The sequence below is a fragment of the Coregonus lavaretus genome (assembly GCF_964263955.1).
Source record: "Coregonus lavaretus genome assembly, chromosome: 3".
Lineage (NCBI taxonomy): Eukaryota > Metazoa > Chordata > Actinopteri > Salmoniformes > Salmonidae > Coregonus > Coregonus lavaretus.
Genome location: NC_139990.1, coordinates 26038705 through 26063930, shown reverse-complemented (window position 1 = coordinate 26063930; position 25226 = coordinate 26038705). Strand labels below are relative to the sequence as shown.

The 25226-nt window shown below is 42.9% G+C and overlaps 1 protein-coding gene across 1 annotated transcript in view; it reads right to left on the bottom strand.

Moving 5' to 3' along the window:
- LOC311116118 (ETS domain-containing transcription factor ERF-like) overlaps positions 1-21485 on the bottom strand; it is a 32925-nt gene extending 11440 nt beyond the window's left edge. The window contains exon 1 of the mRNA XM_084157380.1: positions 20914-21485. Within this exon, the coding sequence (XP_084013506.1) occupies positions 20914-20935 (22 nt within the window). The 5' untranslated portion in view covers positions 20936-21485. The remainder of the gene's footprint in view (positions 1-20913) is intronic.
- Between the last annotated feature and the right edge of the window lie 3741 nt (positions 21486-25226).

Below are 25226 nucleotides of genomic sequence, written 5' to 3'. Positions count from 1 at the left end.
CTAACATTGACTCATGCTAGCCTGAGGGCTAATAGTTCCCTATCCTAAAGACATGGCCATCAACACCAACTCATGATAATGTCAGAGTACAGGGAGAAGTATTAATATTGAGAGAAGGGGGCAACTTAAAAACCCAGGAAGATGACAGAAGAAAAGGAGATGATAAGAGGAAAGTAAAACACCCAGATGTAAATCAAAGAGGCCAGTCAGAGCTGCAGGTGCACCACATGAACTTTCACCCCTCTCCTGATTCTAGAAAGCACTGTTACATAAGAGAGAGCGAGGTAAAGGGAGTGTGGAATGAAAAACTAAATCAGCACAGAGTAAAGTGAAAGAGACCAGAGGAGAGATCGGAAAATTGCTCTCACTCTGACTGTTAAGTACTGGCCTTTCCTAAGATATAAGGGAATAGGCTATACATTGGTTGTGTGTGCTGCGTGTGATTGGCCCCTTATCCACTCTAAGCTCTGGGGTGTTTATGCATCCAGCAGCCACCATGCAGGTGCACCAGACCCCAGGCAAGGTAGCGGCCAAAAAAGACAGGGCTGTGGTTGTCATGGCAGTACCATCACAAAGACGTGGCTCCACCACACGGCAGACCCTCGATATGTTATCTTCATCTTTACATCAACAATCGTCAATGTCAACGCCACCGAGATGAAAGCAAGTTAGAATACGACGGTGGTTGGACGGTCGTAGGGCTGGATTGTGACGGTGTAATGGATCCCGAGGTGCGCCGGCCAACTCTGCCCAGACAGAAACCAGACGCGTCTTGGGGAGTTCCGCGCAGTGCAAGCTGTGATTAAAATCAGCCCTAGATGGTTAGACAGGGCGCGTGTTTGCGCCAATTGTCTTGCTATGCGAGGACTGTTGAGTATGTGTGCAGGCCTCGTCCCGTGCGGAGAAGACACAGAGCCAGTGTTTATGAGCATGCCTGTGCAGGCCCTGATCAGGCTCCAAGCTCAGCAATAGATCCCTGGGACAGACTTCCTAAATACTAGTCTTGGAGACCTGAGGTTAGGAAATGGAGTTGTGTTGATCTCCATAATAACTTGATTTGTGCATATATTATTAGCAACTAATACAGCACTCATAATTCGCTATAAAGTATTTATGATATTTGGTAAACCTTAACCAATTAGAAGACTTGAGTAGGAATTGCTTGACCAGGCTTGACCCTTAACACTAGAACCATTTGGACTGCTGATGAAGTTTTTTTTATGTATTACTCTGGCATTTAAGTCATGCCCCCCTCCGTCCTTGACTTTTCCTAAATAAGTCTATATAAACACACTGTCATTGTTAGAATCTTAATATCACAAACAGAACTGGAGTTACAACCAGTTTTAGGAGGGCATATCATTTTTGAATGGTTTTCCCATTGCCCCTCCTCCCGACAGTAAGGCCTGCTCCCCTTCACCTGACAGTTGAAGATGCCGTACCCAGTTGATATTTACCCAGATAATTGCCTCGAAACTGAACCAAAACTAATTTCACACATAACAGATGAAATAAATGAAGTAAAGTATGATGGGGGAGAATAGGTGAGTTGATGAGTAAGATGAAGCGAACGATGCATAATGATGTAATCATTAATTGTGAATTAAGAACAGGGCGGGCCATTCTATTGTATTGACCTATTCTAATTATAATCTCAAAATGCTATGTACCCTCAATCAGTCCACCGAATCTAAAGAAGTCTTATCAGTATACTCTGAGTACACAGTGAGAGCGTGCGTAATTTACAAATGGATGCAGATGCTGCGTTAGTTTCTACAAAATCTAAATGAAAATGCTCAGATGGGAGGGAAGAAATGAATCATGACATCTCTGATGATTATTCTTCTGATTTTGAGCCTCAGCCTGAACCTACACCGCTGAGGCCTAAGTGCAAAAAAAAAAGCCAGAATGGTGCACAGAGCAGCAGGCCTCAAATTTCCCGGCAGCGTCGATGGTCATGGCCGTGGATGCACCCTCGTGTGGCCGTAATGCCCCCAGAAAATGCATGCCTTGTGGCCAAATTGGCCGTTATACCCTTGGGCTGAATATAACAATTATAATTCCCTTCTCCTGGCTGCCAATCGCCGTGCTCCGAAGCTACCTCTCACTCATATGGCTCTCTCAGATATCTCAATTCGTATTAGCCAATGCCCGTCACGTGATCGGGTCCTTCTCAGGCCTCGCAGCTCCAAAGTACAAGTGAAGACAGACACATCGGGATGCAACGGCGCGAGTCCTTCTTATCGAATTCCGAGGTGCACATTGAAGATGTTAGAAGAACTGTCCACATTTACTTTTCCTCAGCCAACAAGATGAGTAACGAACAGCAAAAGCACTAGCCTACGTCAATCTACTATCCCCCATAGCACAAAAGTTGAGTTAGCCTACCTATTCTATTGGTCAGCTTGTCTTTCTGCGTCAGAAATAAAGATTCCAAAAAGACTCTGGGTCCATTGTGGGACGATAGATCCCAAATTCATACAACCCCTGTACATCAAACACACTTTTAAAAGCAATGAGTAACAGATCAGAACATTTAGCTTACAATGTTGAGAAACGATTACTTCTTCACATTATAAGAACAGCAATTCACACACGACAGTAAGCTATACGCGCAAATGTTCCAAAATGCAATTGGTGGGAAAACATTGTTCTCAAAAGCCCACCGCAAATGCGAGCGGTTTCATGTGACAGATGAAAATATCCTTTTAGAAAAAAGGTTGATCTAAAGATGTAACAACTAACGTGTTGCTAATATGATTAGGATTGTGTTCATGGCTTCTGGACAACGACACAAAGTTATTTGAAAACCAATAAAACATGAGAAATAGCCTACTGGTTTCAATGGCATATGATTTATAAAATTATTCCCTATGTTCAGAATTTGGCTAATCTCATTTGAAACAAGGTAAAACATGCCTCATGAAAAGGAAGACGACATCCAGGTTTTAAACAATCAGATTGAGCAAAAGCAAAATAATGATGTATTATTATTATTACAAAAACACTCCTCAGCACCCCACCCACCAACAAATTTCTGGCCACTCCCCTGGGCCTATGTCAACAGAATCCTTCCTTTAGAAGTTTACTGGCGATAAGCATATATATATATATATATATATATATATATATATTACATTACAGTGGGGAGAACAAGTATTTGATACACTGCCGATTTTGCAGGTTTTCCTACTTACAAAGCATGTAGAGGTCTGTAATTTTTATCATATGTACACTTCAACTGTGAGAGACGGAATCTAAAACAAAAATCCAGAAAATTTAAGTAATTAATTTGCATTTTATTGCACGACATAAGTATTTGATACATCAGAAAAGCAGAACTTAATATTTGGTACAGAAACCTTTGTTTGCAATTACAGAGCTCATACGTTTCCTGTAGGTCTTGACCAGGTTTGCACACACTGCAGCAGGTATTTTGGCCCACTCCTCCATACAGACCTTCTCCAGATCCTTCAGGTTTCGGGGCTGTCGCTGGGCAATACGGACTTTCAGCTCCCTCCAAAGATTTTCTATTGGGTTCAGGTCTGTAGACTGGCTAGGCCACTCCAGGACCTTGAGATGCTTCTTACGGAGCCACTCCTTAGTTGCCCTGGCTGTGTGTTTCGGGTCGTTGTCATGCTGGAAGACCCAGCCACGACCCAACTTCAATGCTCTTACTGAGGGAAGGAGGTTGTTGGCCAAGATCTCGCGATACATGGCCCCATCCATCCTCCCCTCAATACGGTGCAGTCGTCCTGTCCCCTTTGCAGAAAAGCATCCCCAAAGAATGATGTTTCCACCTCCATGCTTCACGGTTGGGATGGTGTTCTTGGGGTTGTACTCATCCTTCTTCTTCCTCCAAACACGGCGAGTTGAGTTTAGACCAAAAAGCTCTATTTTTGTCTCATCAGACCACATGACCTTCTCCCATTCCTCCTCTGGATCATCCAGATGGTCATTGGCAAACTTCAGATGGGCCTGGACATGCGCTGGCTTGAGCAGGGGGATCTTGCGTGCGCTGCAGGATTTTAATCCATGACGGCATAGTGTGTTACTAATGGTTTTCTTTGAGACTGTAGTCCCAGTTCTCTTCAGGTCATTGACCAGGTCCTGCCTTGTAGTTCTGGGCTGATCCCTCACCTTCCTCATGATCATTGATGCCCCACGAGGTGAGATCTTGCACGGAGCCCCAGACCGAGGGTGATTGACCGTCATCTTGAACTTCTTCCATTTTCTAATAATTGCGCCAACAGTTGTTGCCTTCTCACCAAGCTGCTTGCCTATTGTCCTGTAGCCCATCCCAGCCTTGTGCAGGTCTACAATTTTATCCCTGATGTCCTTACACAGCTCTCTGGTCTTGGCCATTGTGGAGAGGTTGGAGTCTGTTTGATTGAGTGTGTGGACAGGTGTCTTTTATACAGGTAATGAGTTCAAACAAGTGCAGTTAATACAGGTAATGAGTGGAGAACAGGAGGGCTTCTTAAAGAAAAACTAATAGGTCTGTGAGAGCCGGAATTCTTACTGGTTGGTAGGTGATCAAATACTTATGTCATGCAATAAAATGCAAATTAATTACTTAAAAATCATACAATGTGATTTTCTGGATTTTTGTTTTAGATTCCGTCTCTCACAGTTGAAGTGTACATATGATAAGAATTACAGACCTCTACATGCTTTGTAAGTAGGAAAACCTGCAAAATCGGCAGTGTATCAAATACTTGTTCTCCCCACTGTGTGTGTAAAATATATATATATATATATATATATATATATATATATATATATATATATATATATATATATATATATATATATATATATATATATATATATATATATATATATATATTACAGTGAGGGAAAAAAGTATTTGATCCCCTGCTGATTTTGTACATTTGCCCACTGACAAAGACATGATCAGTCTATAAATTTTAAATGGTAGGTTTATTTGAACAGTGAGAGACAGAATAACAAAACAAAAATGAAAAACGCATGTCAAAAATGTTATAAATTTATTTGCATTTTAATGAGGGAAATAAGTATTTGACCCCTCTGCAAAACATGACTTAGTACTTGGTGGCAAAACCCTTGGTTTTGACTTAGTACTTGGTTGGCAATCACAGAGGTCAGACATTTCTTGTAGTTGGCCACCAGGTTTGCACACATCTCAGGAGGGATTTTGTCCCACTCCTCTTTGCAGATCTTCTCCAAGTCATTAAGGTTTCGAGGCTGACGTTTGGCAACTCGAACCTTCAGCTCCCTCCACAGATTTTCTATGGGATTAAGGTCTGGAGACTGGCTAGGCCACTCCAGGACCTTAATGTGCTTCTTCTTGAGCCACTCCTTTGTTGCCTTGGCCGTGTGTTTTGGGTCATTGTCATGCTGGAATACCCATCCACGACCCATTTTCAATGCCCTGGCTGAGGGAAGGAGGTTCTCACCCAAGATTTGACGGTACATGGCCCCGTCCATCGTCCCTTTGATGCGGTGAAGTTGTCCTGTCCACTTAGCAGAAAAACACTCCCAAAGCATAATGTTTCCACCTCCATGTTTGACGGTGGGGATGGTGTTCTTGGGGTCATAGGCAGCATTCCTCCTCTTCCAAACACGGCAAGTTGAGTTGATGCCAAAGAGCTCGATTTTGGTCTCATCTGACTACAACACTTTCACCCAGTTCTCCTCTGAATCATTTAAATGTTCATTGGCAAACTTCAGACGGGCCTGTATATGTGCTTTCTTGAGCAGGGGGACCTTGCGGGCGCTGCAGGATTTCAGTCCTTCACGGCGTAGTGTGTTACCAATTGTTTTCTTGGTGACTATGGTCCCAGCAGCCTTGAAATCAAGATCCTCTACATGGGAGGACAAGATCCTCCCATGTAGTTCTGGGTTGATTCCTCACCGTTCTAATGATCATTGCAACTCCACGAGGTGAGATCTTGCATGGAGCCCCAGGCCGAGGGAGATTGACAGTTATTTTGTGTTTCTTCGATTTTGCGAATAATCGCACCAACTGTTGTCACATTTTACATTTACATTTTAGTCATTTAGCAGACGCTCTTATCCAGAGCGACTTACAGTTAGTGAATACATTTTTTTATTTTTTTTTATACTGGCCCCCTGTGGGAATCGAACCCACAACCCTGGCGTTGCAAACGCCATGCTCTATCAACTGAGTTACATCCCTGCCGGCCATTCCCTCGCCTACCCTGGACGACGCTGGGCCAATTGTGCGCCGCCCATGAGTCTCCCGGTCGCGGCCGGCTGCGACAGAGCCTGGATTCGAACCAGGATCTCTAGTGGCACAGTTAGCACTGCGATGCGGCGCCTTAGACCACTGCGCCACTCAGGAGACGAGTCACCTTCTCACCAAGCTGCTTGGCGATGGTCTTGTAGCCCATTCCAGCCTTGTGTAGGTCTACAATCTTATCCCTGACATCCTTGGAGAGCTCTTTGGTCTTGGCCATGGTGGAGAGTTTGGTATCTGATTGATTGATTGCTTCTGTGGACAGGTGTCTTTTATACAGGTAACAAGCTGAGATTAGGAGCACTCTCTTTAAGAGTGTGCTCCTAATCTCAGCTCGTTACCTGTATAAAAGACACCTGGGAGCCAGAAATGTTTCTGATTGAGAGGGGGTCAAATACTTATTTCCCTCATTAAAATGCAAATCAATTTAAAACATTTTTGACATGCGTTTTTCTGGATGTTTTTGTTGTTATTCTGTCTCTCACTGTTCAAATAAACCTACCATCAAAATGATAGACTGATCATTTCTTTGTCAGTGGGCAAACGTACAAAATCAGCAGGGGATCAAATACTTTTTTCCCCTCACTGTATATATACACACATACACACACACTACCGTTCAAAAGTTTGGGGTCACTTAGAAATGTCCTTGTTTTTGAAAGAAAAGCAATTATTTTGTCCATTAAAATAACATCAAATTGATCAGAAATACAGTGTAGACATTGTTAATGTTGTAAATGGCTATTGTAGCTGGAAACGGCAGATTTTTTATGGAATATCTACATAGGCGTACAGAGGCCCATTATCAGCAACCATCAGTCCTGTGTTCCAATGGTACATTGTGTTTGCTAATCCAAGTTTATCATTTTAAAAAGGCTAATTGATCATTAGAAAACTATTTTGCAATTATGTTCGCACAGCTGAAAACTGTTGTGCTGATTAAAGAAGCAATAAAACTGGCCTTCTTGAGACTAGTTGAGTATCTGGAGCATCAGCAATTGTGGGTTCGATTACAGGCTTAAAATGGCCAGAAACAAATAACTTTCTTCTGAAACTCGTCAGTCTATTCTTGTTCTGAGAAATGAAGGCTATTCCATGCGAGAAATTGCCAAGAAACTGAAGATCTTGTACAACGCTGTGTACTACTCCCTTTACAGAACAGCGCAAACTGGCTCTAACCAGAATAGAAAGAGGAGTGGGAGGCCCCGGTGTACAACTGAGCAAGAGGACAAATACATTAGAGTGTCTAGTTTGAGAAACAGATGCCTCACAGGTCCTCAACTGGCAGCTTCATTAAATAGTACCCGCAAAACACCAGTCTCAACGTCAACAGTGAAGAGACGACTCCGGGATGCTGACCTTCTAGGCAGAGTTGCAAAGAAAAAGCCATATCTCAGACTGGCCAATAAAAAGAAAAGACTAAGATGGGCAAAATAACACAGACACTGGACAGAGGAAGATTGGAATTTTTTTTATGGACAGATGAATCTAAGTTTGAGGTGTTCGGATCACAAAGAAGAACATTTGTGAGACGCAGATCAAATGAAAAGATGCTGGAGGCGTGCTTGATGCCATCTGTCAAGCATGGTGGAGGCATTGTGATGGTCTGGGGGTGCTTTGGTGGTGGTAAAGTGGGAGATTTGTACAGGGTAAAAGGGATCTTGAAGAAGGAAGGCTACCACTCCATTTTGCCATGCCATACCCTGTGGACGGCGCTTGATTGGAGCCAATTTCCTTCTACAACATAACAATGACCCAAAGCACAGCTCCAAACTATGCAATAACTATTTAGGGAAGAAGCAGTCAGCTGGTATTCTGTCTATAATGGAGTGGCCTGCACAGTCACCTGATCTCAACCCTATTGAGCTGTTGTGGGAGCAGCTTGACCGTATGGTAAATAAGAAGTGCCCATCAAGCCAATTCAACTTGTGGGAGGTGCTTCAGGAAGCATGGGGTGAAATCTCTTCAGATTACCTCAACAAATTGACAACTAGAATGCCAAAAGGTCTGCAAGGCTGTAATTGCTGCAAATGGAGGATTATTTGACGAAGGCAAAGTTTGAAAGGACAATTATTATTTCAATTAAAAATCATTATTTCTAACCTTGTCAATTACTACATTTCCTATTCATTTGCTATATTTCCTATTCAAACTCATTTCATGTATGTTTTCATGGAAAACAAGGACATTTCTAAGTGACCCCAAACTTTTGAACGGTAGAGTATATATAATTAAAAGTATTTTGGCAACATTTTCTGGCGCCTCCCTCATGTCAGCATCGGTGTGGAGGCTGTAGCCAATACGCATATATCACCTACACTTTGACAGGCAAATTATTTATCTACATTTACATACACTTTTTCTTAACAGAATAGCTAGTGTTTTTCGGTTTTCGAATATATTTAAAATCAGCTATTTTGGTTGATGGCCTTGGTGCCCTAGCAGATGGCCTTGGTGCCCTGGCAGATTGGGCACCTCTTGAAGGACAAATGGCCTTGCCCCTAAAATCTCAAAATTCCAGGCCTGCTGAGCAGGTTCCCCCGCTACCACCAGCATTCGTTGTTTATGTGGCACGCTCCAACTGATGCTATTGCGTGAAGATGTCCTACTTGGCTGACAAGCTGACAATTTACTTTTTGTGACTGCTGTCATAATCAACACATTCATTATAATGCCATTATTGCTTTTGTGCTGATTTTCAGTATTTATCAAGCACACTTGGCACTTATGAGGTTGTCATTTGACCGCACGTCAAATAGAACAGCTTGGTGGTTGGGGTCTTTTTTTTGTCGTTATAACAAGAAGCTCTTACCGCGTTCCAACCCATATGCTTTCTGTTTCGTAGTTGTAACAAAGGCACTCCACGAGTAAAATGTGTTGAACACTAATTTGTGTTTTTAGTATATATATATATATATACAAAAAAATATATATACACAAAAAACACATATACACATATATATATATATATACAGTGGGGAGAACAAGTATTTGATACACTGCCAATTTTGCAGGTTTTCCTACTTACAAAGCATGTAGAGGTCTGTAATTTTTATCATAGGTACACTTCAACTGTGAGAGACGGAATCTAAAACAAAAATCCAGAAAATCACATTGTATGATTTTTAAGTAATTAATTTGCATTTTATTGCATGACATAAGTATTTGATACATCAGAAAAGCAGAACTTAATATTTGGTACAGAAACCTTTGTTTGCAATTACAGAGATCATATGTTTCCTGTAGGTCTTGACCAGGTTTGCACACACTGCAGCAGGGATTTTGGCCCACTCCTCCATACAGACCTTCTCCAGATCCTTCAGGTTTCGGGGCTGTCGCTGGGCAATACAGACTTTCAGCTCCCTCCAAAGATTTTCTATTGGGTTCAGGTCTGGAGACTGGCTAGGCCACTCCAGGACCTTGAGATGCTTCTTACGGAGCCACTCCTTAGTTGCCCTGGCTGTGTGTTTCGGGTCGTTGTCATGCTGGAAGACCCAGCCATGACCCATCTTCAATGCTCTTACTGAGGGAAGGAGGTTGTTGGCCAAGATCTCGCAATACATAGCCCCATCCATCCTCCCCTCAATACGGTTCAGTCGTCCTGTCCCCTTTGCAGAAAAGCATCCCCAAAGAATGATGTTTCCACCACCATGCTTCACGGTTGGGATGGTGTTCTTGGGATTGTACTCATTCTTCTTCTTCCTCCAAACACGGCGAGTGGAGTTTAGACCAAAAAGCTATATTTATGTCTCATCAGACCACATGACCTTCTCCCATTCCTCCTCTGGATCATCCAGATGGTCATTGGCAAACTTCAGATGGGCCTGGACATGCGCTGGCTTGAGCAGGGGAACCTTGTGTGCGCTGCAGGATTTTAATCCATGACGGCGTAGTGTGTTACTAATGGTTTTCTTTGAGACTGTGGTCCCAGCTCTCTTCAGGTCATTGACCAGGTCCTGCCGTGTAGTTCTGGGCTGATCCCTCACCTTCCTCATGATCATTGATGCCCCACGAGGTGAGATCTTGCATGGAGCCCCAGACCGAGGTTGATTGACCGTCATCTTGAACTTCTTCCATTTTCTAATAATTGCGCCAACAGTTGTTGCCTTCTCACCAAGCTGCTTGCCTATTGTCCTGTAGCCCATCCCAGCCTTGTGCAGGTCTACAATTTTATCCCTGATGTCCTTACACAGCTCTCTGGTCTTGGCTATAGTGGAGAGGTTGGAGTCTGTTTGATTGAGTGTGTGGACAGGTGTCTTTTATACAGGTAACAATTTCAAACAGGTGCAGTTAATACAGGTAATGAGTGGAGAACAGGAGGGCTTCTTAAAGAAAAACTAACAGGTCTGTGAGAGCTGGAATTCTTACTGGTTGGTAGGTGATCAAATACTTATGTCATGCCATAACATGCAAATTAATTACTTAAAAATCATACAATGTGATTTTCTGGATTTTTGTTTTAGATTCCGTCTCTCAGAGTTGAAGTGTACCTATGATAAAAATTACAGACCTCTACATGCTTTGTAAGTAGGAAAACGTGCAAAATCGGCAGTGTATCAAATACTTGTTCTCCCCACTGTATATATACACACACACACACATATACAGCGTACAGTAACATACTAATGAAAATGCTATTGTGTTTTTGAAGAGAAAAAAAAAATTATTCCAATGTTACCAAAGACCTTAATAAACAAGCAAATTATTATTTTTGCGATAGCATATACAGTTGAAGTCGGAGGTTTACATACCACTTAGCCAAATACATTTAAACTCTGTTTTTCACAATTCCTGACATTTAATCCTAGTAAAACTTCCCTGTCTTAGGTCAGTTAGGATCACCACTTTATTTTAAGAATGTGAAATGTCAGAATAATAGTAGAGAGAATTATTTATTTCAGCTTTTATTTCTTTCATCACATTCCCAGTGGGTCATACGTTTACATACACTCAATTAGTATTTGGTAGCATTGCCTTTAAATCGTTTAACTTGGGTCAAATGTTTAGGGTAGCCTTCCACAAGCTTCCCACAATAAGTTGGGTGAATTTTGGCCCATTCCTCCTGACAGAGCTGGTGTAACTGAGTCAGGTTTGTAGGCCTCCTTGCTCGCACACGCTTTTTCAGTTCTGCCAACAAATGTTCTATAGGATTGAGGTGAGGGCTTTGTGATGGCCACTCCAATACCTTGACTTTGTTGTCCTTAAGCCATTTTGCCACTACTTTGGAAGTATGCTTTGGGTCCCTGTCCATTTGGAAGACCCATTTGCGACCAAGCTTTAACTTCCTGACTGATGTCTTGAGATGTTGCTTCAATATATCCACATAATTTTCCTTCCTCATGATGCCATCTATTTTGTGAAGTGCACCAGTCCCTCCTGCAGCAAAGCACCCCCACAGCATGATGCTGCCACCCCAGTGCTTCACGGTTGGGATGGTGTTCTTCGGCTTGCAAGCGACCCCCTTTTTCCTCCAAACATAACGATGGTCATTATAGCCAAACAGTTCTATTTTTGTTTCATCAGACCAGAGGACATTTCTCCAAAAAGTACGATCTTTGTCCCCATGTGCAGTTGCAAACCGTGGTCTGGCTTTTTTAATGGCGGTTTTGGAGCAGTGGCTTCTTCCTTGCTGAGCAGCCTTTCAGGTTATGTCGATATAGGACTCGTTTTACTGTGGATATAGATACTTTTGTACCTGTTTCCTCCAGCATCTTCACAAGGTCATTTGTTGTTGTTCTGGGATTGATTTGCACTTTTCACACCAAAGTACGTTCATCTCTAGGAGACAGAACGCGTCTCCTTCCTGAGCGGTATGACGGCTGCGTGGTCCCATGGTGTTTATACTTGCATACTATTGTTTGTACAGATGAATGTGGTAGCTTCACGAGTTTGGAAAGTGCTCCCAAGGATGAATCAGACTTGTGGAGGTCTACCATTTTTATTATTTGGTCTTTGCTGATTTCTTTTGATTTTCCCATGATGTCAAGCAAAGAGGCACTGAGTTTGAAGGTAGGCCTTGAAATACATCCACAGGTACACCTCCAATTGAATCAAATGATGTCAATTAGCCTATCAGAAGCTTCTAAAGCCATGACATCATTTTCTGGAATTTTCCAAGCTGTTTAAAGGCACAGTCAACTTAGTGTATGTAAACTTCTGACCCACTGGAATTGTGATACAGTGAATTAGAAGTGAAATAATCTGTCTGTAAACAATTTTTGGAAAAATTACTTGTCATGCACAAAGTAGATGTCCTAACCGACTTGCCAAAACATTAGTTTGTTCACAAGAAATGTGTGGAGTGGTTGAAAAACGAGTTTTAAATGACTCCAACCTAAGTGTATGTAAACTCCCGACGTCAACCGTATGAAATGTATTAATTACACTGTTAGAATGTTGTCAGAATGACTGCTCATTAGTTTGAAGGGGGGGGTCCCTCGAGGCCCAGCGGTTCTAGTCTTAAAAGGATGGTAGAATAGCAAAAGATCCACTTGAGGTATTTGCCTATCCTTAATCTAAGCCTTATCATCCCATCGACCGTTAAGACTGCTGTGAACCATGTGACTGAGTAGAGAGTAGAGCCAGTGACCTGGAGAAGACCTAGAAGTGATCAGAGGGGGCATGGAGGGGTCGGCTGGGTGAGCCAGGCTCAGCGCAGGATTTTCCCTCCATGCTCTGGGCTGGTACTAAGAGCGTAATGTGCAAGACCCCTGGACAAAATCAGGTGAGACCCAAGTGAGAGGACAACCATGTGTTGTCTAAATCCCCACTACTCCAGAGAGTAACTCTACCCACAGAGAGTGGGACATGCTGTTGAAAGAAGTCAGCTCTGATTGGCTGTTTCTCATTGACAAGCATCCTTGCTGTGACTTGGAAATGAGTCTATCCAGAGGGCAGTGGTCTGAAAGTGGGTTCTGACTGGTCTGTCCAGACGGCCTCCCAGTGGGGTGGACCCAGATTGGCCTGTTCGCACAGCTGGCCCTTTCAGACCCCTGTGGGTGACAGACAGACAGAGACAGTCATCTGGGCCCAAGTTACTGGTGGTGGTACAGGGGCCTGGCTTCTGGGGCAGGATATTTGGTGGCAGACTGGGGATCACAAGCACTCCATGGGGAGAAATGCAAGTAAGTTCCACTGTCCTAACTCTTCACCCATCTCAGTCTGTTATATCTTACCCCCTTGCTCCTCTGTTATTTGTCCTATCATTTGAGGCACACGTTTTATCTCCTGGCTGTCTTCAGAATATTTTTCTGTATCATTCTGCGAAGGAGGGAGACGCAAGGGGGGTGGGGGGGTTGCACTAAAGTCTGCTTCTGAACTCAGAGGCATCCAGGCATAGCCGCAGCACCCCCTGAAAAATCGGAATAAAAAGTGTTGTTTTTGTTTAGAAACAATTCTCTCACAAAAGTAGTGCACTGGGCCTTTCCTAGTCCTGTATGAGCGGACCGATATAGCCGTCTGTAGCGCGGCCAACGTTTTTTTTCTTGCACCCCCCCCTCAGTCTGCGAAAATAAATTTATTTGCAGCACCCCCACCCCCAAACATCTTCCCGCAGCTATGCATCCAGGCAGCACAGATTAGAGGTCTGGCCTGTGCTCTGTTGGAGGCAGACAGGGCTTTGGCCTTGTAGACAGCAGCAGTGTCTGGCTTCTTCTAAGCCAATTCTGTCTCTTCGATTCGTCAGACGGCACACTCTACAAACTTCACTCAGCGAGGTATGAAATCTCAGATTTGTGAGTTCGCAAAACACCAAGACTTGCAGGATGATGGGAGAGATTCTGGAAAAGTAACAGCAAACAGAGCAGGAGAAAGTGAGGGGGAGTGAGAAAGGCAACATGGAAAAGAGGACAGAGAGCTAACATGGGCACTGAGACATTCAGAAAGTCAGTGAGAGAAAGATCAAGACGTAGGCCTAGACAGAGCAGGAGATCAAGAAAATGCAAGGGATGAAAAAAAAGTGGATCAGGGTGGGTTAACGCAGTGGAAAAGGGGCTGGAAATGGGAGGAAGAATCAGAGAAACGGATAGATTGCCCCATTTACAAAGTTCTGTGTTGTGGTTAGGTCTCCAGACAGTCTTTACTTTCATTTCTCTCCACAGACACACAGACAGCGGCTGACAACAACTTGGTGGCTCCAGCTGTGAGATTAGCGCACAGTCGACATCAGGGCTCCTTCCCCTAACCGACGGCTGTCACCACAGCCCAGAATAAACCACCAAACCAAGGGAACAAGATGAATTAGTCAGAGCTGAAGCTGCCGATCTCGTCACTGACGGCTAATGCGTCTTTCATTTTCCATCTTTCCATAGACAAAAAGTCTTCATAGTCATTAGTGATAGAGTACTGCCACCATGACTCTACTATGTGCTTCCACTCAAAGTCCTCTACTCTTGAGACCTGTCATGATCTAGAACTAGCTTCAAATTGACTTGATACTAATACCCAACATGGAGGCATTTTGCTGTAATTTATTTGCCGTGATCAATATCAGGGCACGCTCTTATCCAGAGTGACTTACATTTAATGAGTGCATACATTTTTCATACTTTTTTTATACTGGCCCCCCTTGGGAATCGAACCCACAACCCTAGCGTTGCAAACGCAAACGCCATGCTCTACCAACTGAGCTACACGGGGTCATTAATTATGTTTACACAAATCGGTCTTAGGCAGCCTGCATATAGGGGTAACTGTAATGTCATCACGTTGTAGAGTCCATGTTTCAGCAGAAACCAACTCAATGGCATGAAAGCCCAGGCATCCCGTCTTCAGTCAGCTGTTTGTTCCACCCCACCAAAAAAATACATTTTAATTTAATGACATCTTCATTTATAACCACATGGTAATTGTGCCAGCCCTAAATGCAGGCTATGTGCGAATCATAAACTTTAAGAAAGCTACATTGTTAATTTTAGTGGGGCATACAACACATCTACTTGTTTGTGATTGATGATCGTGTTTTTGCATACAGCATATGCCTGAGGTGGCCATTTTAACCATCTCAGTGTTCACTTTTTCCTAATTCGGTTAAATGAAAGTCCTATTGCATTAACACTGGATCCTCCTCAGACTAAATTGGGTGCATAAAAATATAAGAGGGAGTCAATGTGGCGTCACCACAAAGATGGCAACCAGCATCAGCACTAGCGTGAGAATTGAGAAAGAGTGTGCTGCGTTTGTCTGTGTTGCGTGTGTCTGTGTATGTAATGCAACACAGACATCAGCCATTTAACTGGCATGTGGGGGGTCCGGCCCCCGTAATAAACTGTTTTGTGAGTGAGAGAGAGTGTGTGTGTGTGTGTGTGTGTGTATGTGTTCAGCATAGAACACATAAATGCAGAGTAAATCTTCATTACCTTGAGTCTAGATCTTGTAAGTACACTCGGTCTGATAGAAGTTATATAATATATATTTTAAAATTTGTTTTGCCTTGGTGACGTTCTGGGGGTTCTCAGTCGAGTCAGGGAAAATAACAAATGTGCTGCTTACTTAACTCTGAGCTGTGGTCTCTGGCTGTAAAGCTTACCAACTGGAGAGGAGACTGAGGGAGAAAAAACAGACATACTGAAGGAGTTTTAAACCTCCCCTGATAAGATGGAACAATTTGATGACTAACAGGAACAAGGCTGAGATTCCCTTCTGTTCGGTCACGGCCAGTGAACGGACTCCCCTTCTGCTTTCTCATTCTTCACACCTTACCTGTTTGATCTGGCTCTGGTGAAGAATTGGATGCAAGTTGTCACGTTTGTGTGAAGTAGCGTGAGAAAGGAGGGGTCCACACCACCGCATTCTCACCAGTTCAGCCTTCACACAGGCTCATGTTCAAGGAGATGCGCTTTAGAATCTCACTGAGTACACCACTAACACAAACATTAGTTTGAAGTAAAACACACCACCACACACACTCATGTGAAAAGCCAAAGCCGCAGGGATCCAGAGCGAGTTCTGACAGATACAGGCGAGACAAAACCTCAGGGTTCCCACCAAACCCAGGGCTGGAGAAGACAAAACACCCAGGCTGCTCCCCTCCTTCCACAAGCCACAGGACAGAGCAACCTGCACTTTTGACAGCTTGGCTAAACACTGGGACAAAGATTGCCATGGGTGAATGACGTGATGTGTTAATTTTGTGTCCAAATGCAGTACTTTTGCATTAAAAACAAATATTTTACTCGAAAAACTGTCTACACAGTTAAACACCAAATATTATATACTTTGTAACTGATATTTGTCAGACATTTTGGTCCCTTTGACACAGTGATTAACACAAATGTACCATCTGATTAAGTGAAGCCCAGGGGCATTGATGGGAACATTTCAGCTCATAAGAGAAAAGTTAGCATATCTATGCTAAATATTCAATTCTGTATTTTAGATTAGGGTTTTGGTTTTAAAAACCTTATACATAACCTGTCCTTAAACCTTGTGGCATAGTACTTGACAAAGTTGATCTTTCTCTGATAAGGCCAGTTTCATTTAGGCTAGACTTAAACCTTCAGAATGTCAGTTGAAGACCAAATGACTAGATTTGAAAGCAAAAAACAAACTGTCTGCTCAACCGATTTCAAATGGGGGAGAAATGCGCACCATGTAAGCATAAGTATTCATGTCATTCTAGAAAGATATGCTTATCTCTGAAAGTAAAATGGACCTAAGTTGACTTAAATTGGTTGGTCACATCAAGCTCTTTCCCTGAGTTTGTGAATTTGTGTAGAAGGCAGAACCTCTGTATCCTGTCAGGTGTTCACAGATCGAGGCCCTGACATATCTGCTCAGCCGCCTGACAATTTTTTGGTTCCACTTGATCTACCCTGGCGTTTCATCTACACTGCAGGAGCTTTTCAACCATGGAACTGGGTGGGGGAGCAAACCTACTGTAGTAGTACAAATAGTCTACTGTATTCAGTGGGTAATGAACTATGGCGCGTGCCTTTGTTTTACAAGCATTACCTAGCCTGGTGTGTTTATTTTCCTCATGGTAGGGGTAATAACCAAAGCACATTTCCAGGAAAAAATCTCTTCCCGTCATCATGGGTCAGAGTACGGAGTTCACTTGCGATGGTGCAGGTTGCCAATCTGACGACACCATCATAACCTGCATATTAAGGGTTTTCCACAACAATCATCCATTACTTGGTCAGCTAGGCCTAGCCAACATGTTGGGGATATGCTGTTAAGAAGCCTCTCTTTTATAGCCTAGGCCAAATTCAATCCACTATGCTTACTAATTTGCTTATCTGACAGTCATGTTGTTTAAATGCAGACAGGAACAATGTTGAATATTCCCACTAATAAACATGAGCACCCCCAGCAGTGGCCTGTGCAGGCTAATTGCTCATGTATGGGTCCTTTCACTTCGTACACTGGAGAAGACAACAAAAAGTGCCCGGCTACAGCTGTGACATCTCACATGTGGTGGGTTGTTGATATAATGAGTAACAAGTGGAAAATTAGCTAGCAGCCCAGACTGCTCACATCCTGGTAGGATGCGAGTGGAGTGTGACCCATATAACTGGACTCCCAGTGCAGTTGACAGATGCAAAGGCACCTTTGAGCTGTTTCACCTGGGCTAGAGTCAGCTGGGAGTGTGCAATGTTCAGAATGGAACAGACAGATGTACTATAGGCCTATACATTGGACTTCAGTCTCTATAATGTGGATTTGAGAACTATGTAGGCCTACATGACATTCTATAATCTACAACATAAATGTGCCTGAATACCATGGCCTATTGAGAGAGAAAAAAATCATGCTAACGATATTTTCCTGGACTGTCAGCATCAGTCTTCATTACAATATTAATGAAGAGTAGCATAAAGTAACTCCCGTACAGCATAATGATCCAGTTATTAGACAGCGGAGTTGGGACACAAAGACGCGGGAGGACAGCGGCTTAGCCTACAATATGGATTCCAGAGATGTGAAGCATTCAGGAACAAATTGAACCAATGAGTGGAGTGCAGATGAGTGCACACCATGAAACTACTTAGGAACACAAAGTCTGCCCTGGGGATGTACAACTGCTACTCCCACAATCTCTCTTTTCAGAGGAGTAAGAGATACCTGGATTCCTGCATGTTAGAGGAACCTGGGTGGGGTGCTAACTGAAGGCCCAAGGCCACAATACCATTTGGTGTATGAAAACAAAATCCTCATTTTACATTGACCATTCAGCTTCCCAGTTCCCACATCCCGTATGTAGACTACCTCGCACCCTGTTTCCATAATCCTCAAAATATAGTGTTATATTTTCAGTGTGACAGGATGCATGTTTGTGTTGTGGCAAACATAAAGCAATATCTCCTAGAATTCCAAATAGGCCTAATTTAAATCCCACCATGTTCAGGTTCATTAGACATTACGGGACAACTCAGAAAGGTGTTCTATTTATGGGAAAATAGTGTGTGATCAAGCATAGCTGGTTTTTGTGAGTGTAAGCCATGTCCCAAGTGAGAGGTGTAGCTCAAGTGAGGTGGGGGAAAAAGTACACCTACATAGCTAGAGCACATATTTCTAGCCAGCCAACTCGTAAGGAAAACATTCCCATATTCTTAATAAGTTATTTCATGTGTGGGTGTACCCGAGACTGGGGGGGAGGGTGGAATAATCAGCTAATGGTTTAATGCATGTGAACATGATTTCACTAGCGATGCACTTATTTTTATTAAACCAGAGGGAATCGATCTTGCCAACTACACCTACTCAGGGTGTGATTGCGGCCCGCAATTCGGGCCGTTCTTTATTTACATTTACATTTAAGTCATTTAGCAGACGCTCTTATCCAGAGCGACTTACAAATTGGTGCATTCAACATAGGATAGCCAATGGGACAACTACCCTTTTTTTTTTGTGGGGTGGGGGTGGGGGGGTGTAGAAGGATTACTGTTATACTATTCCAGGTATTCCTTAAAGAGGTAGGGTTTCAAGTGTCTCCGGAAGGTGGTCAGTGACTCCACTGTCCTGGCATCGTGGGGAAGCTTGTTCCACCATTGGGGTGCCAGAGCAGTGAATAGCTTTGCCTGGGCTGAGCGGGAACTATGCTTCCGTAGAGGTAGGGGGGCTAGCAGGCCAGAGGTGGATGAACGTAGTGCCCTTGTTTGGGTGTAGGGTCTGATCAGAGCCTGAAGGTAAGGAGGTGCCGTTCCCCTCACAGCTCCGTAGGCAAGCACCATGGTTTTGTAGTAGATGCATGCCTCAACTGGAAGCCAGTGGAGTGTGCGGAGGAGCGGGGTGACATGAGAGAACTTGGGAAGGTTGAACACCAGACGGGCTGCAGCGTTCTGGATAAGTTGTAGGAGTTTATACTTCTATTGGTCCATTTGTAAGCTAGGACTCCAGAAAACAGGTGGTGACACCAGTACAGTAGGTGGCGGTAATGCACCATAATGTCGGATGCCAACCGTCGATAAACTCCACAGAAGAAGAGACGACACAGGCGGGGGCGACACCAGTAGCTAGGACACCGGTAGACAGTGTCCTTCGCCCCCGCCTGCCAAGCAATGCTTTCCCACAGTTCTGTTAACATTACAGCGAGGGCAGGTGCTCGGCAGGCAGGGGCTAGTTAGTACTAACTTTATTAAGGACACCGGTAACTAGCTAGCTAGGACACCAGTAGATAGTGCCCCCCCCCCTATAAAAAGTTGTGCCAGTGTCTACTACATATGTGAAAATTGCGTGTTTATATGATCTGTGGGTTTTTAAAAACAATGCTTCTCTGTGACATCACACTGTAGGATTAAAAGTTAAGAAAAACAGTGATTTTCAAAACCTGCAACAAGTTTCTAGTCAGAGGGCGGGTATTTTCTTGCTCCCCAAGTCATCGCGAATCTGTGTTTGAAATGTTTAACTTCTGATGATGTCATCGGCTCTAACTTTTTTTTCCTTAATATTTGTTTATACAAAACGTAGAAATGTGCCGTTTTCACATATGTAGACACTGGTTTTGTACTGTAAATAATTAAATGACGTTGAAAAGCGGTGGTTAAATGTCGAATGAGTGTCCTGGCCTGCACAACTAGCAACCCTAGTAACTAGCTGGTTAATGGAGAAAAAAACGAAGCAAATAAACAAACAGGTCTGTGCCCGTTTGATAGCGTAAGCAAGGTAACGTTAGCTAACGCTAAATGTTACTCGCCAGGAATGTCCATTTTGGGCGAATTGGTTAGCTAGCTAGTCAAGTGTGGAAGTTTGAAGGTTGGTTAGCTAACTAGTTGGACTAATAGCCAAGTAAACATAACTATCAGACACCGATATAGTAAGCTGTTTGTTAACCAATAGACAGTGGTGTGAGCAAAGGGTTTTCCGTGGTTATTTTACCAACTTTCCACGACGAGTTAGCTAGCTAACTCTGCTTGGACTCGCGTAGGAAATTGCGGCAATTAGCTAACTAGCTAGCCTAGCGCACTAGTTTGTTTGGGTTTTCAGTACACAGAGTTCTTAAGGTAGTAGTTATTTACGATAACCATTGGTCATTGTTATCACACAAAGGCACATCATTACAAGTTGATCATTTTGCCATTACTAATGTATCCAGTTGTGATTGTGTTATGTGAAACAATAACAAGTGCCAGTCGAGCGCCATAAAGTATCAAGCACTTCCAGTGGACAACAACAGGAACACAGAGTTCCATTCGGACAATAGTTGGTCCGCGAGCATTATCGTAACTTACCCGTGTCCCCCGGGGTTTTCATGGTGACTCTGGTCAATTGAGAAAGTTCCCCGTTGGATTGTTAGTTAGCTTGGTATTGGACACCCAGCCTTCGTTGTTCTTCTTGACAAATTAAAATCACAAAATTCCTCGCTGGCTTGAAAACTTGTCCGTTTCTAAGCTTAGCCTAAACCCCTCGGTTCTCACGCGCTCTAACCCCCAGGCCCCCTACTGTTCCCTAGTTACTTTTGAGCTCCTAACTTTATTTGTTCTTTTCTTTTTCACAAACCGTTGAGACGAATGTTGCTCTAGCTTTGTATAAACCCACTCGTCAGCTCTGAATGGCGTTGAACTTTGAGTCCGTCGTGCCGATAGTGGGGGAATGCCTTGTAACACTCGGTTCTAATTATTTAGCTAATCAGTTTAGCCGCGTTACAATGTTGCATGGTCGAATCTTCCACATCATCATTCCAGCAGTCAAAACATTGCAAGAAAAACTCTCAATCTGAGTATGGAACCACGTTTTTTTTCTCTTTCTACAGACTTTTATTTTTCCACTCACTCCGTATTCTCAACCCCCAGCCCCCCTTCTTCTCTAGGGGTGTCGTGTTTCGCTCTCCCTACCACACGGGGCCGCCCACGCGGACCTGGGAGGGAGGGAAGGAGATTACGCCTACTTGCCATTCGCCCGATTGGCGTCACTACACCACACGACGTTGTTGTGGAGACCCGCCGCCGCCTGTAATGTTGCTGTATCCTGTTTTGCCGCAAATATGTAACCGCATCTAATCATAATCAGTGATTATTTGATAGTCTTCCCACTTAGCCTACTGCAGGGTTGCCAGGTTTAGCTAAAATGGGTAGTTACCACTCAAAATCCGCCCACAAGCCATGAAAACTAGTCAAAATGTTTCGCAAAAAGAGAGGAGCTGCACATTTAGCCAATAAACCCTTTTTCCATAACGTTATCGAGCGAATTATGAAGGAATCTCGATTTAACTTCTAACGAACTAAGAAGCAAAATTCGGTTTTCCATTGAAATAATAATTATTGCGAGCTAATTAATAAAGGAATTTGAATATGTCGCAAGAGAAAAGATAATTCGCCCTTATAAATAAATAAATAAACGAAGGTTAGGATATTTTCTGGCAATTGTGTCATTATTATGTGCCAGATGTTAAGAATACAAACCGTTATAAATGGCCTATTTGCGAGATTGACTTGTCATTTCAATAGGCTAGGCCTACTGACTCAAATCTAGGTTTATGATTGTTAGTAAACTTTGCCATGGTTTGGTTAACTAGATGCAGGTAGCCTATAGCCCCTGATAGGCCTAATGTAGCCTAGGCAAGATGTAAAATGATTGACAGACTAATTTATTCAACATGAACAGCGAGGCGATTTCGAGGTAAGAAGTGCTTCCGTTGCCCAACAGCCTGCTGGAATAGGCTACTGAGGATGTGGTCGTGATTTCAATCACTGAATCAAATATTAAAATATGGATATGAATTGAATAGGCCTATGCTTGCCAATGTTTTTTTTTTTTTTGCCTGTAGCCTAATCTGACTGACTGTTACCTTCAATCTAATGCATTCTAACAACAGTTGATCAGCAATTGCGATAGAACTGTGACCATGATCACAATAGCTAACTTCCAATTTCATTAACTAAACATGGCCATTAATAATTGCATAATAACACAAGGCTACAACAATAAACTGAAACTATAGGCTATTTATTAAATCAGTTTGCCAGCTCCAGATAGCCTACACAAGTGGCACAAATTGATTTGCAATGACTCCAGTGAAATCGTCATTTCAACAGATTTATTGTATAAAATGGTAGGCTACAGTAGCCTACATAGGTATAGAAATTAATAGGCTAATTGATGGCCAACAGATGCAAATGTATCATTCTCCACATTTAATGTCAGTTTCATTTTGGACTTTTCCATATAACTGAAGCGAGAGGGAGTTCCATAACTTCCATTTAAAATGTCCACTCGTGCAGCGCTCGAGACCCAAGAACTGCTATGGTTTTCCATAAGCAAAGTCGACATTAGAATGCAGTTTAAACCACCTCCGAGCGAATTTTTCTAATGCGCTCTAAGAGCGCCTAGTCATTTTCCTGTGCTTTGTCGCCGTTATTTGTTGATGCCCATCAGTTCTGGCGCGTTAATATGTTGTATGGGAAAAGGGTTGGAAATAGGTGTCTCCATAATGACAATCTAAATAGCCTACCAACAACTGGTAAAATGTTGTCACAATGTGCGCGCGTGCTGGTGTCTCCTCTCACGCCTCGATTACACCGACAGGGCAATACATTTTCGGACACCAGAAGTACATTAATTTCCAATGGAACGCTGCGTTTGCCTTTCAACATTGCGTTGCATAGGCAGTTGCAGTGCGTTCTGTGTGGTGCATACGTTGGATTTATCGAACGTATGCGTCAAACTGTATGTGTAGACGGTTTGATAGAAATGGTAGCAGAAGGTGAATGTTGAACTTGTGTTGCACACATCCAGATGATGCTGCGTACTATTTTGCGCAAAACTATCGGTGTGATCAAGGCGTCACTCACGAGGCTCAGCTGCCAGCTGTAGCGCTCTGTCTCAACATACACACACACCCCCCTCAGGCCCTCCCCCTCCCCACTCACTCACTCAATTCAATTCAATTCGAAGGGCTTTATTGGCATGGGAAACATATGTTAACATTGCCAAAGCAAGTGAAATAGATAATAAACAAAAGTGAAATAAACAATCTAAAATAAACAGTAAACATTACACTCACAAAAGTTCCAAAGGAATAGAGACATTTCAAATATCATATGGCTATATACAGTGTTGTAACAATATGCAAATAGTTAAAGTACAAAAGGGAAAATAAATCAACAGAAATATGGGTTGTATTTACAATAGGTTTTGTTCTTCACTGGTTGCCCTTTTCTTGTGGCAACATGTCACAAATATTGCTGCTGTAATGGCACACTGTGTTAATTAACCCAATAGATATGGGAGTTTATAAAAATTTGATTTCTTTTCGAATTCTTTGTGGGTCTGTGTAATCTGAGGGAAATATGTGTCTCTAATTGGTCATACATTTGGCAGGAGGTTAGGAAGTGCAGCTCTGTTTCCACCTTATTTTGTGGGCAGTGTGCACATAGCCTGTCTTCTCTTGAGAGCCAGGTCTGCCTCTGGTGGCCTCTGTCAATACCAAGGCTATGCTCACAAAGTCTGTACATAGTCAAAGCTTTCCTTAATTTTGGGTCGGTCACAGTGGTAAGGTATTCTGCCACTGTGTACTCTCTGTTTAGAGCCAAATAGCATTCTAGTTTGCTCTGTTTTTTTGTTAATTATTTCCATTGTGTCAAGTAATTATCTTTTTGTTTTCTCATGATTTGGTTGGGTCTAATTGTGTTGCTGTCCTGAGGCTCTGTGGGGTCTGTTTGTGAACATAGCCCCAGGACCAGCTTGCTTAGGGGACTCTTCTCCAAGTTCATCTCTCTGTATGTGATGGCTTTGTTATGGAAGGTTTGGGAATCGCTTCCTTTTAGGTGGTTGTAAAATGTAACGTCTCTTTTCTGGATTTTGATCATTAGCGGGTATCCGCATAATTATGCTCTGCATGCATTATTTTGTGTTTTACATTGTACATGGAGGATATGTTTGCAGAATTCTGCATGTAGAGTCTCAATTTGGTGTTTGTCCAATTTTATGAATTCTTGGTTGGTGAGCGGACCCCAGACCTTACAACCATAAAGGGCAATGGGTTCTATAACTGATTCAAGTATTTTTTGCCATATCCTAATTGGTATGTCGAATTTTATGTTCCTTTTCATGGCGCAGAAGGCCCTTCTTGCCTTGTCTCTCAGATAATTCACAGCTTTGTGGAAGTTACCTGTGGCGCTGATGTTTAGGCCGAGGTATGTATAGTTTTTTGTATGCTCTAGGGCAACTGTAGCAGAAGGTGAATGTTGGAATTTGTATTTGTGGTCCTGGCAACTGGACCTTTTTTGGAACACCATTATTTTTGTCTTACTGAGATTTATTGTCAGGGCCCAGGTCTGACAGAATCTGTCAGAAGATCTAGGAATCTAGAACCTCAAGCCAAATTTAGTCAAAAGCTTTTTTGAAATCAACAAAGCATGAGAAGACTTTGCCTTTGTTTTGTTTTGTTTGTTTGTCAATTAGGGTGTGCAGGGTGAATAGGTGGTCTGTCGTACGGTAATTTGGTAAAAAGACGATTTGACATTTGCTCAGTACCATTTTTTCACTGAGGAAATGTATGAGTCTGCTGTTAATGATAATGCAGAGGATTTCCCCAAGGTTGCTG